Source organism: Buteo buteo, chromosome 27, assembly GCF_964188355.1.
Source record: "Buteo buteo chromosome 27, bButBut1.hap1.1, whole genome shotgun sequence".
Taxonomy (NCBI): Eukaryota; Metazoa; Chordata; class Aves; order Accipitriformes; family Accipitridae; genus Buteo; species Buteo buteo.
The window spans coordinates 12,903,755-12,920,202 of NC_134197.1; the positions used below are offsets into that span (position 1 = coordinate 12,903,755).

At 42.0% G+C, this 16,448-nt stretch overlaps 2 protein-coding genes and 1 long non-coding RNA gene across 9 annotated transcripts in view; 1 reads left to right on the top strand and 2 right to left on the bottom strand.

The window, feature by feature from the left end:
• Positions 1-544: 544 nt before the first annotated feature.
• NUBP1 (NUBP iron-sulfur cluster assembly factor 1, cytosolic) lies at positions 545-6,912 on the bottom strand. Of its 2 annotated transcripts, XM_075058952.1 has the most exons (11): positions 6,805-6,912; positions 6,617-6,718; positions 6,360-6,496; positions 5,967-6,035; positions 5,399-5,431; positions 4,562-4,652; positions 3,475-3,629; positions 2,269-2,379; positions 2,042-2,144; positions 1,223-1,306; positions 545-632 (listed from the first exon to the last, which is right to left on the bottom strand). In XM_075058952.1, exons 1-11 carry the CDS (start codon positions 6,857-6,859, stop codon positions 580-582), a joined length of 993 nt encoding a protein of 330 aa, XP_074915053.1. In that variant the 5' UTR covers positions 6,860-6,912; the 3' UTR covers positions 545-579. The 2 variants fall into 2 exon arrangements, with proteins under 2 accessions (XP_074915053.1, XP_074915054.1); XM_075058953.1 differs by lacking the exon at positions 5,967-6,035.
• A 132-nt stretch (positions 6,913-7,044) lies between these two features.
• TEKT5 (tektin 5) overlaps positions 7,045-16,448 on the top strand; it is a 31,344-nt gene continuing 21,940 nt past the window's right edge. The window contains exons 1-6 of the mRNA XM_075058951.1: positions 7,045-8,369; positions 9,264-9,368; positions 9,983-11,499; positions 12,738-12,821; positions 14,482-14,552; positions 16,222-16,365. Coding sequence (XP_074915052.1) covers positions 10,939-11,499; positions 12,738-12,821; positions 14,482-14,552; positions 16,222-16,365 — 860 coding nt within the window. The 5' untranslated portion in view covers positions 7,045-8,369; positions 9,264-9,368; positions 9,983-10,938. The remainder of the gene's footprint in view (positions 8,370-9,263; positions 9,369-9,982; positions 11,500-12,737; positions 12,822-14,481; positions 14,553-16,221; positions 16,366-16,448) is intronic.
• LOC142045437 (uncharacterized) overlaps positions 11,465-16,448 on the bottom strand; it is a 92,970-nt gene continuing 87,986 nt past the window's right edge. For all 6 annotated transcript variants that reach the window (XR_012654593.1, XR_012654592.1, XR_012654591.1 and 3 more), the window contains one exon: positions 11,465-13,076. This is a non-coding gene — a long non-coding RNA (uncharacterized LOC142045437). The remainder of the gene's footprint in view (positions 13,077-16,448) is intronic.

Genomic DNA, 16,448 nt, shown 5'->3' on the forward strand with positions numbered 1-16,448 from the left:
GAAGCAGCCAGTTATGTATAAATAGTTAAAATATCTTACTCTGATACCTGTAATAAATATTGTACTTGTACTGTAATTAACTTGCCTAAATTCTAGTAGGTTTTTATTTTAAAGCTGATGCCAATTATAAAAAAAGGAGACACGACTACACTGAATTTCCCTCTAAATACAGGTCTTTTCCACTGAAAGGAAAGATATGCATGTGCATAGTACATACATTAGATACAACGTCCCCATGTCAGCGAAGCGTATTTTACATTCAGCTTTCTAAATAACATCTTGTATGCACATGTCTTCAAACACCAACTTCATATTCAGGTTGTTAGTACCATGACACCGGAGGCAGGTTGTTCCTTATGTAACACAGACGAAGACTCAGTTTTACAGCTTTCTAGCAAGCTTTGAGACCACTTGTGAACTACAAGAATCTTGAACTATGGAAAAAAAACCTAAGGCAAGAACATTTATATTAAGAGTTTATTTGCAATATATAAAAAGAATACATTCATTCTATTAAATCAAGGCATAAGTTACTTTTCTATAATTAAATGTGAACTACATTTTTATTCCATTCATAGATTAGATAATTTTCTCTTCTTGAAAAGGGTGTTGATCACAGTATTCCTGAATTCCTGCAAAGACAGGGAAAAAGTAATATAAATATTTCAGTTGCACATCAGGAGTTAGTTATTGCTGCATCACTCTGTCCCCTATTGGTACAAATTATCACAAGTTGGGCCTTTATCACAGTGAAAAGGGCTTTAGGAATTTCCTGGCTCTTTGTATTTTTAAACTGCACATCACCATCTCTTTAGGTAGTTTTTGTATGGGGTTTTTGTGCAATTACAATTAAAAGTGGAGGCAATAATTAGCCAGCTGTAGCATACTCAACTATGGTGAGCACCCCTCCTCCACAGGCCTGCTTGAGAATCTTAGAACTTTTCTGTGAGAGCAAGCACACACTCATCTTTTCTGAAAATTAACGACTGAAGCCAAACTTTGAAACCAGTTATTAAATACCGTTTCATTATCACTTTAAAAGCCTGTCCTAACTGATGCCCAGAAGCAAATGTAGTGTTTGCATCTGTTACTTTCGTAATTGCTATGCCCATCTGTTTTTACTATTTGTGGCAGAATAACGTAATTCTGTTTAGCACCTTTATGCATTGCTGAAGTGCTCAGAACTGAGAGGATTCATTTGCACAGTGATTTTCAGACTTACGTTGAATGATATTCCTGTAAGATGATGTAGCTGGAGACTCAGGTGCTTCAGACAAGAAAGACTGGCCTTTGTCACAACTTCTTCCTTGAAGGACAGGGAAAAACATGAAAGCAAAGCAACAGGAAATGATGAACTTTTCTTTATTTTACCCTTTATCCCGCTACCAGTTATAACCTTCCAAAGAGCCACTTGCATCTATTCCTTTTAAGAAGCCCTCATGTCAGTAATGTAACTAGAACTACAGCTTACAGTTTTACAAAGGAATACTACTGGCAGAAACCTGCAGTCATTATTTGGAAGTACTGACCTGTTCCTTGATGTCATTAAATCAAGTATTAATTGGTAATAGCCAGTGGGCAAGGAACCAGGCCTTCTCACTATCCACAACAGAATTTGGGTGGTGCCAGTAACAGTGAAGCTAAAGTGCTAGTTCTAATGCTTAATGTCTACAAGATACTATTCTTCGTAGTAGTTATGATTTTACTCAGTCTGCACTTCCACGTGATTTCACCAAAGAGAAAGACATGTTGTACTTAGAATATGATTATACAGCTGAAAAGATGCATAATCTAATCTTGATCAAGACAAAGTTTCAGGCTAAGGAAATTGTCCTAGCGCTTTCCTTTTTTCACACCATGCTATGTCACAGTTGAGTAACTTTTGATTCAAAAAAATGTTGTATCTAAAAGTGGATATTTATCTAAGAGATAAAATGTTTAATATTCTAATTTATCAGTGTCCAAGCCAGGGTTTTCCAGTAACAATGTCAGTATAGGAGGAAAAACTTGTTTTAAATGTAGTGCAATACAGTAACTTTACCTATTTGAGGATCTAGAGGCACTTTACCCAGGAGGGAAACATTTAAGTTCTGGCACATCTTCTCTGCACCTCCAGTAGTTGGGGGAAAGATCTGTGATTCATTCTGGGACAACATGAAAACCAGAGTTAAAACATTGCAATTCTGAGAACGAGGCATTTTTGGAGCAATGTTTTATATATAAACAGCATCAAGATAAAAAAATGCTTTAATATACAGATAGCCTTACCTTACACTTTGGACAAATAAAGCCACTCATATTTTCCACAACACCTATGATTGGCAGTTTCACTTTATGGCAGAAGTTGATCTCCTTCCGAACATCCTGAAGTGATACTTCCTACAAGTATTAGGAAACACTGCTATTTTGAGTGGAATGTTTGGATGCCGAAACCCATTAAGTGACATCCTTAGAGCTATTTTAAAGAAAGTTCATAATGAATTATTACTGCTTTCTTCATATTTTGAGGAACATAAACCTGTGTTACGTGCTCTAGCAATAGGACAGGTACAACAGTTCTAGCCTACTGAGCGTGGTTGTTTTGAAATCTGACTTGATTCAGCTGTATTTATGTTTTATCTCCTCTGTTAATCTCACATCTTTAGTTCTTTAAATGTAACTTTTTTACATTTCAGTTTACAGAAAGACCCTTGGTATTCTCAATAGGGCAGGCAAGGACAAGAACCACCAGGCTTATGCTTATTGTCTCTTTTCAAATTAAATTTGAAATAGCTTATCATCCCCTCAGACTTTTCGCGTATATGCCTGACCTCATTCAGTTCTCCTGTTCCCTTCTCCTTCCCTCACGACCTATCTGATATCGCCCTCACCACTTCACTTCCTTCACACTTTATTCTTTCAGCTGTTGTGGAAATCCCACGTGTCTTTTACTAGTTTGATCTCCTGTTCCTTTCCAAAGCAGGCATTAAAGCCGAAGTTTGAATTTGATGTGTTTTGAGTTTCATCTCTCCAGGGACTGATTTTTGTTTTGAAAATGCACATCACAAAGTTGCCTACTGCAGGCAACAGGCTACTTCACATGGTGTCAAACTGTGCATCTTATCACTTAAAACCTAAACTTCTTACTGACTTCTAGACATTAAGCCGTTGGCAGGTAAATTACAGATTTACCATGATGCAAACTCTAATCTTGAAGAAGGAACTGAAATACTGCGTTTCCCTTCACCACACAAATCACAAAAGCTTTTGGTTGTGAACTGCTCAGTGGTTTTAGTGACCTACTCAGATCCCCTGAGTGTACTCCACTGAGACACCCATTTAAGTCATAAACCAGCCAGCTGTAGGCACAAAACAATAAAGTCAACTCCCTTAGATTCTGTACCATCATTTCTCTCAAGGTAAATAGAGACTCTAAACCAAGGATTGGCTTTAACTGCCACGATGCTTCTATCAATGGGAATTAAGTTCTCATACCTGAGGGGTAGTGATTATAACAGCACCATCTATGTGTGCTGCACTGAGATACTGCACAATAGATAAGTGTTCATCTGATGTTCCTGGAGGCGTATCTACAATCAGGTAGTCAATTTCACCCCAGTCCACATCACGAAGAAATTGTTTGATCAACCCTAAAAGAAAGGATAAGAAAGTGGAAGGGAGAAAAAATATCTCCCTGTGTTTCAAAGTTTAGGGTCTACTTCAACTTTTATAGTCTAGGCATGCAGACTCTTCTGACTTGTCAACTTAAGTACAGAAATGCTTGTTTTGCCAAGGCTTTAAAAAAAATAGTAATAAAAAAATACAGAGTTGAGCTTCTAACTTCATCAAATGAGTATGTTCAACTAGAGAAAACAGGTAACCATTCACTCATTTTTTCACATAGCTTACTATACTATACTTATGTTATTCATTAATGTCCTGGTTTCAGCTGGGATAGAGTTAATTGTCTTCCTAGTAGCTGGTACGGTGCTATGTTTTGAGTTCAGTATGCGAAAGATGTTGATAACACTGATGCTTTCAGTTGTTGCTAAGTCGTGTTTAGACTAAAGTCAAGGATTTTTCAGCTTCTCATGCCCAGCCAGCAAGAAAGCTGGAGGGGCACAAGAAGTTGGCACAGGACACAGCCAGGACAGCTGACACAAACTGGCCAACAGGGTATTCCATACCATGGGACGTCCCATCTAGTGTATAAACTGGGGAATGGGGGCAGGGGATCGCCGCTCGGGGACTAGCTGGGTGTCGATCAGCGGGTGGTGAGCAATTGCACTGCGCATCATTTGTACATTCCAATCCTTTTATCATTACTGTTGTCATTTTATTAGTGTTATCATTATCATTATTAGTTTCTTCTTTTCTGTTCTATTAAACCATTCTTATCTCAACCCACGAGTTTTACTTCTTTTCCCGATTTTCTCCCCCATCCCACTGGGTGGGTGGGGAGTGACTGAGCGACTGCGTGGTGCTTAGTTGCTGGCTGGGGTTAAACCACGACAATTAAACAAGCTCATGATATTAGATCTTTCAAGTACATAAATTATTGTTGAAAACGCTTGATACGTACCATTTTTTTTTGGTCCCCTCCAGATGACAGCATCATCAGGGCTACTAAGCAAGAACCCCACTGACATTACACCTAAGTTTTCTTCAACGTACTGAAAGAGAAATGCAGAAACTCATTAGAGCATACAGAACAGTAAAGAAAGAGTAGAGAAACCAACCCTAAACCCAGATTTTACAGAATAAGCAGTTAGGAGGCAAGGGGCAGAGACATTAAGAAAATAAAGGCAGACAACCTTATGCATCTCTTTTATCAAAGGCCATTAAAACCTACAGGTTTTGTGCAACGCTCACCAACTACATTCACAGACTGAAAAAAATCCAGTTGTAGTAAGATTTACAGTGGTTTATGAAATCACTGGAGAGAAGGTTAAAAGCAACTTTCCCTCTCAGCATCAAGCTGTCTTTTTAACAGCATACACAAGCAAAAACTTTCCCTGCATTTTCTAAAAATTAACGAGGGTTTTTTTGGGGTGTAAGATACTTTTTGTCTGTCATTGAAAAGGTGACAGACTATACAGCTGCGTGATAACCAAAAACAATGAAATGAAGTAACTTATGCTTATTACCTATAGTCTACTAGGAAAATCAGTAAACAAGAGACACTTAAAATAATAATGTTATTTTAGAAATATTGTATTATTGTGATTAACAAAATAAATTTAATACTCTGATCTATATAGCCTGTATCCAGATTCTACGGAATCTAGATATTTACGTCATTACAAAAAGAATTAATTGAAGCACCCTCTGCTCCTCCCTCACTCGTTTTTCACCATAGAAGACAGTGCCCAACCCAAACAAACCCAACAAACCTTCTGAAACAGCTGCACCAACTTACCACTGGAGACCATCCCGATCCACTCTGATGAACCTGAAAATTGAAGTGACACATAAAATTACATTAGAAATAAGTACAGACATTCATGTGTTATGTAATGTAAGTCAAAACTGGGTAAATAGATCTCCTGCCTATAGGTACAATACTGCTTTACTGGAGCAGCTGAGTTAAAAACTGCAGAAGGGCCAGATCTCCATTAGTGAGTGAGTAATAACTGTTCAACCTTTTTGCAAGAAATGTACCCGTGACTTTATATATTCATATAAAATATTCTAGTGCTGATAAAGAGCATCATGCTAACATTACTTAAGTTTTAAGTAGTCATGAATATGTGGCTGATATGCAGTAAAAGTTAAGTTTGCAGAACTGCTCATCCTGAAATCAGACAACTCTTTTTACAAACTAAATTATGCTGAACTTCTCCATCTCACCTTCTTTATTTCCCTACCCACTGTCACACACATTTCCCAATAAGCAGTCCTTTTACAAGCTTTAAATCTACAAAACCCTAAAAAGTTAATGAAAAATTGAGAAGTCCCTTAAACAACATGTTTGAGCATTCACTCACCTGTTCTCCTTCTAGACCCATCATTTTAGGGATTGATGGCCCACAGATATCTATGTCCAGCAGAGCAACCTGGAAGACAAACCAACCAACCAACCCACCCCACTGGAAACAAGCTTGCGCAGGACTGTCTCCAAAGTCTAAATCACGCAACGAAAACACACGAGCGCCCTTAGTACACGAACCAAGTTCAAACCCTTAACGAGAAGGGGAACGCGATCAGTGCGGTCGTGCCCCCGCTTGGTTATTCCCGGTGCGCCGCCGGGCAGGAGCCCGGGGACACCGCCCGCAGGTGCTGGCCCCTGCCAGCTCCTCCCGCCCGCGGCTCCGAGACCCTCCGCCTCCGGGCTTCAAACCGCAGCGCCCGGCCGGCCCGGCCCGCCCCGCGCAGCCCACCTGCTTGGCCTCGTCCGCCGCCAGCCCGTGAGCCAGCAGGGCGCTGAAGGTGCTCTTCCCCACGCCGCCCTTCCCGGAGAGCACCAGGATCGTGTGCTTCACGGCGCGCAGCCGCTCCCGCAGCTCCGCCGCCTCCGCTGCGGGCGACACGGCCGCCGTCACCCCGGGCCTGGCCCCGCCCCTCCACACGCCCCGCCCCCCTCCGCACGCCCCGCCCCGCGGCCCCTCAGCGCCCGCCGCCTGAGGGCCTGCCTCACCCGGGTCCGGGGCCGCGGCGCCGGCCGCGCAGAGCTTCTGGTTGGGGCATCCCTGGCAGGCGGCGGCCCTGCCCGCCTGGGCGCTGCTGGTCCCTGGGCAGTCTGCAACGGACGAGAAGAGCTTCAGCGCGAGTGCCGGCGGCGGCGGCCAGCCCGCCCGCCCCGCACGGCCGCGCCGCGCCCCTCACCGTCCGGCCGCGGCCCGCCCGCCGCCTCGGCCGTGGCGCCCGCCGCCTCGGCCATGGCGCCCGCCGCCGCGTCACCCTCCGCCGGGCGAGAGAGAGGCGGGGCTTAGGGAAGGGAGCCGCGTGCCGCGCGCGCAGGCGCAGGCGCCGCCGGCTGCCGCCAGGGGGCGCTCGTGGGCGGCGGCGCGGGAAGAAGACGAGGCGGCGCCGCCGCGCGCGCGCGGGTGTGGCGGCAGCGGGTGGGTGTGTCCTTCCCCGGCGGGAAGGCGGCTCCGCTCCGCCGCCGCCCGGGGCTCGCCCTCCGCCGGGCAGCGCTCCTGCGAGCGGGCGGCACCGGCCTCGGCAGAGGGCGAGAGACCAGCGGAGACCGCCGGCGGACGAGCTCAAGGAGAGGCCTCATCGACGGCGTTGACGTTTCTCCGCTGGAACCGCTTCGGACGGAGGCGCTCGGCGGCGGTGCGGAAACCTGGGCGTTATCGGAGGCGGCCGCGCAGCCAGCCCAGCAGCGACGCCGGGCGGCCGGCCGCTCGGAGGAGACGTACTCCCGGAGCCGGGTCGGCTCAGTTGGGAGCACCGTGTTGCGCAGCCGGCAAGGAAAGTACTGCGGGTGAATATGCTTCGCTTCTGTGTTGCGGAAGTTTTATGCCTAGGGGTTTATGTATCATTTCAGTAAAATCACCCCGTTGCTATATTTCATAGCAATTTGGAATATATTCCAATTTCTGTGCCTCACTGGTAGGCAATTTCTATTAACTTAACAGGTACATTCATTTGGAAGATTATTCTACCTTAACTTGGCCAATCAACTTCTGAGCAACCACACAGCCACTGTATGTGGTACATTAAAATTAATGAAATACATTAGTAACAAATTAATTTTCCAAACAAAAGAGGTGTGCACCAGCTTGTCATGTAATCTGGACCTTATTACTGGCCACCTTACCCCAGTCACTGCTCCCTTTCTGTCCCTCCCATGGCTGCCTGAGCACAGCCTTGTCCTCCCTTTCACTGGTAACATCACAGCCTAGGAACTGAATTACAGATTGCAAACATCAGTGATTATTCCTCGTACTGCTCATCAGCCCAGCACAAACTGCAGTACACCTGACTAAAAGCTGTGTGTGCAGACTGCAATTGTAAAACTGCATCACCTGAAGAGACCGACTGAGAATCCCCAACAGGGGATACGTTACCCACATTCAGCAAAAGACAATTCCTGCCTCAAAATGCTTCTGATCTACATAGAAATGAGCACTAAATTACAGAACCATATTTAGTCTTAGGAGGAGGAAAACGGTTTTCCAAGATCTTTGACAATCTTTTCACCTTCATTTTCTCATTACCTATGTATAAAGTTCTCACAGTACTGTTAACGATTAAAATGGTGCAGAGTCCCAACCATTGTAGATGCAGCAACAGCCATCTCAATGGCTGTTATATGAGTAAAGCTTTGGTGTTCAGAATCAGCCATTAAATAGTGTAACCACTTTGTTTTGGAAAAATGCACACAATATGTTCACATACTTTAAAGAAGTTTTCAGTTTTTCTCCTGGAGATGCACATAACAGGTACGAGCCTCAAAACAACAGTCCCTCTTGTCTTGGTTACTTCCCGTGAGACAGACTGAATTACTCCAGAGGCAGGGCCCGTGAATTCCAGTTTAAAAAACACTGATGGAGACTCAAGCTTGAGAGAAAGGCAGGTCGGGGCAGTGGTTTTGGAGGAACTGTGAGTGAACCAGCATGTTTCCTGCTCGCAAAACTTCCTTCTATTGCTTGGCTGAGAGTGCTGTAAAAAGGGTATTTTTCTGATTGAGCACAGTCAGGAGTCTCAGGTATTCCCATTTCTAACTGATTAGTCCGAAAACTTGATTGTTTTAACATACAAGTGTTTAAGTTACTATTGAAGGCAGTCTCACCTTGGAAACACAATATATAGAAAAGAGTATCTGGTAATATTTGAAAAGGTAACAGCATATCCTGGTGTTAAATCTGTGTTTTTACGAGAAAAATACTGCAAAGTTATCTTTTTATGAACACTTTCCACTTCAACAACTGCAAGGTTTTTAGAAAGAACACACGGGGGCGGGGGGAACCACAAAAACTTCTGAATAACTGTCTGCCTCCAAAACAATACTTAGAAAAAAAAAAAGTTAAAATACATTTAATTAAGGTGTTTGAGGAGTTTGGCCTCTGTTTTTCAGTCATTAACAAATACGCTATTTCCATTTCAAGTAGATTTACCTTAGGTAAATGCTCATTGCTACTTGATACTTGTACAACTTCTGTACTTATTGCTCTGTAATTATCTTCTATGGGAAACTAATGAAAAAAATGTTATGTGGAAGTAGATCCAAATGTTTAAGCAAATTCAAATGTCTGGAGTGGGAGGAACTGGCCAGTAAGACATATCTGAGAAATTTATACTGTACCTTTTGTATTAAAAATGTGGCTCTGCTTTAGACCACAGGTCAGTACATAAGTACAGCGCTTTAGGTCTGTGCTTCCTTTCGAACATATGGATTAGATTCACTGATGTCAGCAGGGCTTTCCACGTTTTAAACTGAGGTACGTGTTCAAATATTTTTCTTTTGGGGCCAACAGATCATTTCCTGTTCCCGAGGTTATATAGAACATTCCTCATGAAAAGCACCAAAAAGGAAAAGTAAATCTCTTCCTCAGCACCCCTCTTCCCCCGAGCCAGCAAGGGCTCTTCATGCAGAGGTATCTGGGCAAAAAATGGGCTTTATAGTGTTTATAGTGTTTGAGTCAGGCTGAACTCAGGGGTGAACTCTGCCAGCACTCTTACAATTTCTCATGCTCGGGATTAACTTTACCCTCCTGAACAGCTGCTGAGAATTAGTTCCATCAGTCATTGCAAGAGGAAAGTTTTTTGTGTGTGTGAGCATTTACAGTATTGATCTTACCCTGTTTATACATCCCAAGCTGGTGCCTGTCCACCGAGCATAGCTCCAATGCCCATACCTCACGGCCCTACAGTTAGCACTTACATTTGTATATATTTTAAACATCATGAGAAGATAAATTTAACTTACAATGACCATTTATTTAAAATTACCTCTACTTTTTTTAGCTGGGGTGTAATGTCACGCTAGCTTTCTGAGACAAGGTATGCTGTAATGTAATGCATATATATACATACATATATTTTATTTCCCCAGGTTGAAAAAAAGGTTAACAAGCTGTTTCATAGTTATATATCTGGAGAAGAAGAAACGATTGCAATTGTCTTGCATTCAACCTAGAAGAAATGTGTGCTGATTTAAGGACTCAGGATAGTGAAATACAGTGCTTAATTACAAATAATTATTTATGTTCAAAGCTCTTGGCACAGCAAATGGGTTGCAATGCAATTTTAGAGCACTGAATTTCAGCAGCAGTTTTTTTGCCAGACAGGCCAGAAGGCTGAAAGGAAAGATTAGAAAAGTTAGTTATCTGAGAAGTTACTCAATGTTTTAAACTGGAGAAAAATCAACATAATCGGAAGGTCTCTCTCATCTTTTACACTTTTTATGGAAGATGAATACAGTTGAGGGGACGAGCAAGGCCCAAGATAGTTATACATTATTTTTGTCCATTTGGACCAAACCCTCTGCAGAGATCACTAGACAATCCTAAGAGATGACTTCCAGAGTCTGTGTTTCGGTTCAGGAGGCTTGTCTCCACTGCTGCGTTTCTCTGCAGTCACTAACTGATGTATGTGAACCACTCTGAAGTAAAACATGTCGTTTCGCTCAAGGTAAGCGCACTGAAGGTAAACCTATAGACCCGTCCAGAGTGAGCCTTTGGCAAATCCCTCTGCACTGTAACCAAATAGTCTTGCACCTTGTCTAGACCTCTGGGTCCCGACATGGACGGTGCTGCTCTGCAGGGGAAAGCACCGCCTCTCTGTGGGAAAAGGACGTGCCTAGGACAGAAAGTACAAAAGGAGGCCCCCCGGACCATCGGGACCCAGGTGGGTTTCAGCCTGCGGCGAGGCGATCAGCCCTCGGAACTCTGTGACACCTCTGCTGTGTCACAAGGCGCTGTGTAGCCCCACGAAGGGTGGCAGAGCCCCCGGGGATGCTCAGAGTGGCTGCTGGACGGCCCGGGGGTGGCTGCCTGAGCCCAGTGCAGGATGGAGTTTCTGGGGACCACGCAGCTAGCCAGTTACTGTGGCACAAAGAACAGCTGCCTGTTCCCGGATCTCGCTCCCACGAGCACCACCAAGGACACCTATCAGTCCTACTACCTACCAGGCTACTGCCACCTCAGCTCCTGGAGGCCCAGCCTGCTTCACAGAGTGGTTTCAGTCCCTCCTGGCTCTAACAAGCAATTTAATCCCACTGGACGGCCGCCCACTGTTCTGCCTGCATTACGCTCTGCCCTGCACGCCCGCTACAGCACTCGCGACTGGCACCAGGAGAACATGGTTCAGTTAAAAGGCTCTGAAGCCTCCAGGTGCTGTGCTGGTAGGCTGAACGCTGATTCAATGAGACTGATACAAGATAAGGATCAACTGACTTATCAGATGCAAGAAGACAGTAGAAGAAACCTGGGAGAGAGGATCTCCAGCATTGATTTCTGGAGATCTGAGCTCACCTATGAGCTAGAGTGTCTGCTGAAAGAGACTCAAGCTTTGGAAACAGCAAAGAACCGGCTTGAATGTGCTGTAGATGAAATGCAAGGACCACTGAAGGTAAGCTTGACATAGCTAGTTATTTCATGACTGCACTGCAGAACATGTAAAGAAAACGGCTTTATCTCTGTTGAATACTAGTATGACTTTTACTATTATCATCAAGACAGATCTTGGTGAAACATTACCCTCAGTAAGAAGGAAACCTGGCCACCATGGACGTTATATATAAAAGTCAACAAAGGAACCTATCAAGACATTTCTATGCCCTCTTTTCCTTCCTTTCTGCTTGAGGCTCCAGGAAGCCGAGTCACCCTCAGGCACTGCCTGGTCCGCTCAGGTACATTACAGGAGAGCAGTAGATGGCCCTGTAAGCTGCAATATCCCAATATTCTTATCTAGCTCTGAATTTTCTGCTATTGCTTGGTGCAAATAATATTTTGACTTAGATAGCATATAATTTGCGTTACATTTTGAAGCTCTCCAGAATCTTAAAGGCAAATTAATTGCAACAGAAAAAGCCACAGTAATATAAGAGTCAATGAATGACCCTAGCAAAAACTCAAAACATGCAAAGACTAGAGTCAAAGTTCTGTCATAAACATCTGGAATACTGCTGATAGAAGCTATGTTTATCGTGTTTCTAGGTAAGTACAAATAGAAACCCAAAATTCAGTATTCAATAATGACTTTTTTAGTTGTCTGTATCTGTCCTGATTCAGAGTGGCAGGCTGAGGATGCTTTCTATTCAGGGAACATTTTCTGCTGAAAGGCTTTGTACCAGTTAATGCCATTTCATTTATTAGTATGGTAATAAACAAGTGGATGAGACATTAAGAGTAAAGTTAACCTGCTGGGGCAGATTAACTGAATTCTATATTCAATGACTGTAGTTATGCAGTCGTTCTGTTGTATAGAAATGAAACTTCCAAACTTTGGCATTGGGTAAGGGAGGATGAGGGGAGACAGGATTAAAGGATTTTGCTATGGATGAGTGTAGAACAACACAGGTGTTTTAATCCACATAAGTTACAACAAAGCTTGGTCATGTTGAGATGTAGGCTTTGCTGCACATCAATAAGCAGCTAATCCTTAAAAGTATGCATTAACAAGTAAGTAGGAATAAGCCACTAAGATGGATCAGTTGGACGCAATGAAACCACCTCCTGTTCTGTTCCACCCTCAATAGATGGTCATTACCTGACACGTCAGCTCAGTGGCCCCTTCAGCAAGGTTCAAGGTTTCACTCCACAGTGCAGTAGTGAGCCTATTGCAAATGTTCCTTGGTTTGCTTGCAGATAGCCCTAGAATGCTTGTACCACCGTGAGAAGCGGAAGGGTATAGACTTAGTTCATGACGATGTGGAAAAGAACCTCATGAAGGTAAGATCAGGCTTACTAGTTTATTTTTCAAATGGTGGAAATAACTAAAATCCAACTAAATATTTATCAGGGTAAAAACACTGCAATAATTTCTTCCTTTCATTTGTTTGGAAGACTGAGGGTGGGGGGAAAGAGGAAGAAATTTGGTAAAACTATATATATTGGGGATGGTTAACATTCTACTCATCCTTCCTGGAGCAAAAGGACTAGCCTAGCATCCTTGTGAGGTCTTGTCCAGCTCTATCTTCCATGATCCTATAAAACAAGGTAGAAACATTTATCAAGATTGTGTTCTGGGCCATGGTCTATAAAATCTCAGAAGTTCTTAGGGCTTAAAATATAAAATGCTGGTTTACTGCCTTGCTATATAGATAGTGTTACTGAACAAAGAAAATGAGATGGATAGTAGTGATTGCTAAATCTTTTAAATAAAAAAATCAAATAACATTTTGCTAACATATTTGAAAGATGTTATATTGGATGTGTATGAGAATAAAAATACTAGGAAAGAACATTTTGGGCAATGGCATTGCTTCAAGCACTTTTCTGGATACAGAAGAATGTGCAGACCACTTGGATAACTGAGATGCTTGTTCAGAGCCTACAGCCTGCAACCTGGAGTTTCAGAGTTTTAATGAAGAATCAAGCAGCTAATATATATATTAGCTTAAGTATTTCAACACTTAATTTAGCATGAGAATTCAGGGTAGGATGAAATACCGCTAAACGTTCCACATGAGCAGATGAAAACACTATTTTTTCAAAATGAAAAATAAAGGCTATTTGCCTGACCTCCCCAAGCACTGCTCTGAATGTGGAGCAAGCTAGATAGTGGCAATAAAGGACAACAAAGGCTCATTTTGTAGTAACAGGAAAGCCAGTTCTAAAGTTGCTGTCACTCCTACACATACTGTACAAGTACAAAGACAGAGCCTGCATTTTCAAATTTGGGGTGTCTTAATGACTTCCACATAATTTAAAACACACTATTCCCTATTTCAAAACTCACAAAACTGTACACACTTAGGTAAGAGGGTATGTTGGGCTAAACCAGAGTTTTTAAAAAGGAAAGAGGCTGGGACATCATAACATTGTTTGAGGGACCGTAATTACCATGTTTGCATAGTTTTCAATGTGGTTGGTTTGAGTATTTTTTATTTATTTTAAGCTGAGTGGAACCTGGCTTTGAATTTCTTTGACTAATACTTGCAGTTTTGAAGACTCTTATAATATACTTCCTTAGGGAGCCTGTTTCTGAAATCAGATAAATTTTCAACCTACTCTACTATTATCAAAATATTTGTATTGTTCTAGGAAAATGTAGAGTTAGTTAGAGAGGGTAGCTTAATGGATTAAGGTTCATGTTTCAAGTATCTTCCAAGCCAAGCAAAATTTGACTTTATGTTTATTAGAATGACTCCATCCAATAAAATCTACTAACATGTTTGATATAATATAAAAAGCCATACAAAACCAAGTCAAAACAACAACTTTGTAGCACTGAGGAAGAGAGGGACCAAAACACATCCTTTCTTGATCTACATTGCCTTTGAGATATGTGAGATGGTTGCAACATCTAGAATATGAAATAAGAAGTGCAAATTCACTAAAACAAATGAAGTTTAATGAAAGCACTGACACTGTATATTTTCCACTGTAGGAAGTTGATGTATTCAAGGACTGTCAAGAAATATTGACAAAAATTGCACAGAAAATCAGTCAACAGCTGGGGTAAGACTTTACATTTAATTGCTGCTTTAAAGATAGGAAAGCTGAATTCAGTGTTAGCTAGTATCTAACGACAGATTGAAAATAGCAAAGGCAAAAGCAGAGACTTAACCTGTTAGATGCCCATTACCCTCCACTGCTAATTCTCACCAATGATAGAATTTGTATGTTAAACTACAGAAGGGCAATACTTACTATTTAAAGATGACTGTGACTCAATTTTTAAAGTCAAGTTTAATCTGAAATCCTTCATTAAAATCAGAGACACCAAAATTATAGCTTAGTTGTACCAATGTTGCTGTGTGGCATACTGGAGTGAAGTTCAAAGGGAATTTTTTTTTTTTAATTACAAAACTAAATGCAAAAGAAATTTATTATTGACAAAAGAAACAGGAATCTAAGCACATCATAAGGTATGAGATGAGTTATGGAATGGTCTTAAATTATTTTTATGTATATTTATATGTTTTTGTTATGCAAGGCTTTGGAATGCATTTGATTTCTTTGAGAGTACACAAGTATCCTAGTAAATGCAAATTACATTTAAGTCTTATCATTTAATTAGGTAAAACTATTCTGAATACAGTGTTCTGTTAACTACACAGAACTGACAAATTTTAAAAGTCATGTTTATACGACATGACATGATTCTCAAAAGAAACAGTGCAAGTGCACAGAAGGAAGATAAAATTGTACAGTTCTTGATTATTACATTACAGGAGAAAATGACATAAGTAGATTTTATAAACAATTGCTTTTATTAATGGCAGTCAGGACTTGCACAAGTCAGGTTAGAGGCATTTCTGCCATTCATCCCACTACTGTAATCTATTGGGTATATGACCAGATAAATCTAAGTTCCTACTTGGTGGCATGAACCCTGTCTAGCTCTATAGGTTGGCATTTCTGGTTACCTTTGATTCAGTTCTGTCACCACATCAGGCAGACCGATAGTAATGCCAATTGACAAGTACAACACAGAAACAGCAAAAAATGTCAGTATGTCTGCTGTCTTCCTGATCCACTGGAAAGCAAGACTTTGAGTCTTTCTTTATCCATATTACTCATTCTAGCCCAAGTTCTACCAGGCCTTCCCCCCTTTTGGAAGAGCCAAAGGATATTAAGTTACTCCAAAAATTCCTTGTGGGTAAGAAGGCAGAGATGGAGCAACATATTTCCCTCCTTGTGATCAAGATAAGCAAAAATATTTCAACAGATTTTCTAGTGATGTACAATTGGGATTATGCTAACTGAATTTGTCCCCCAAATCAGAGAGGCGGGAAACCACAACTCAGGTCTGCCCTTTTCTTTCTCACAGCTGTGCTGGCATGAAGGCTATCACTGAAAACTTCCTCCCTTTTACTCTGAGGCTTTTCTTCATTCCACACAACTGTTGTTTTCCATCCCTGTGGTTGTCTGTCAGCAAAATGACAAACATTATTAAATGCAGTGAGTTAAATACAATTCTTTGGGGAATACTCACTAGAGGCTAGAAGAGATGAACGGTACAGCAGCTCCCTCTAGCCAAATTATACCACCAAACATTTTCAAGCCACTAAATGCCAACAAACTATAAAATGAAGCATTGTAGGAACGTAATGAAAGCAATTAACTATTTAGCAGAACAGCATTAAAGGTCATTCAGATTAAGGTAAGTCTTTCCCTTTCACAGCATCATGAGAGATGCACAGCATGCCCTGGAGCAGGATCTTTCTGACAAAAACTCAGCCCATTTTATTGATGAGAAGTGCTTTAACCTCAGGAACACATCGGACAGCATCAGCTTTTACCATGGAGTGGAAAAAGCAGATGGATCGTGAGTATGAGTGGCTATTGTAGTCTTCTCTTTCTGTGCTCCCTGCTGTAAGTAGGAGGCTAGTAACAGCACAAGCCCTAGCC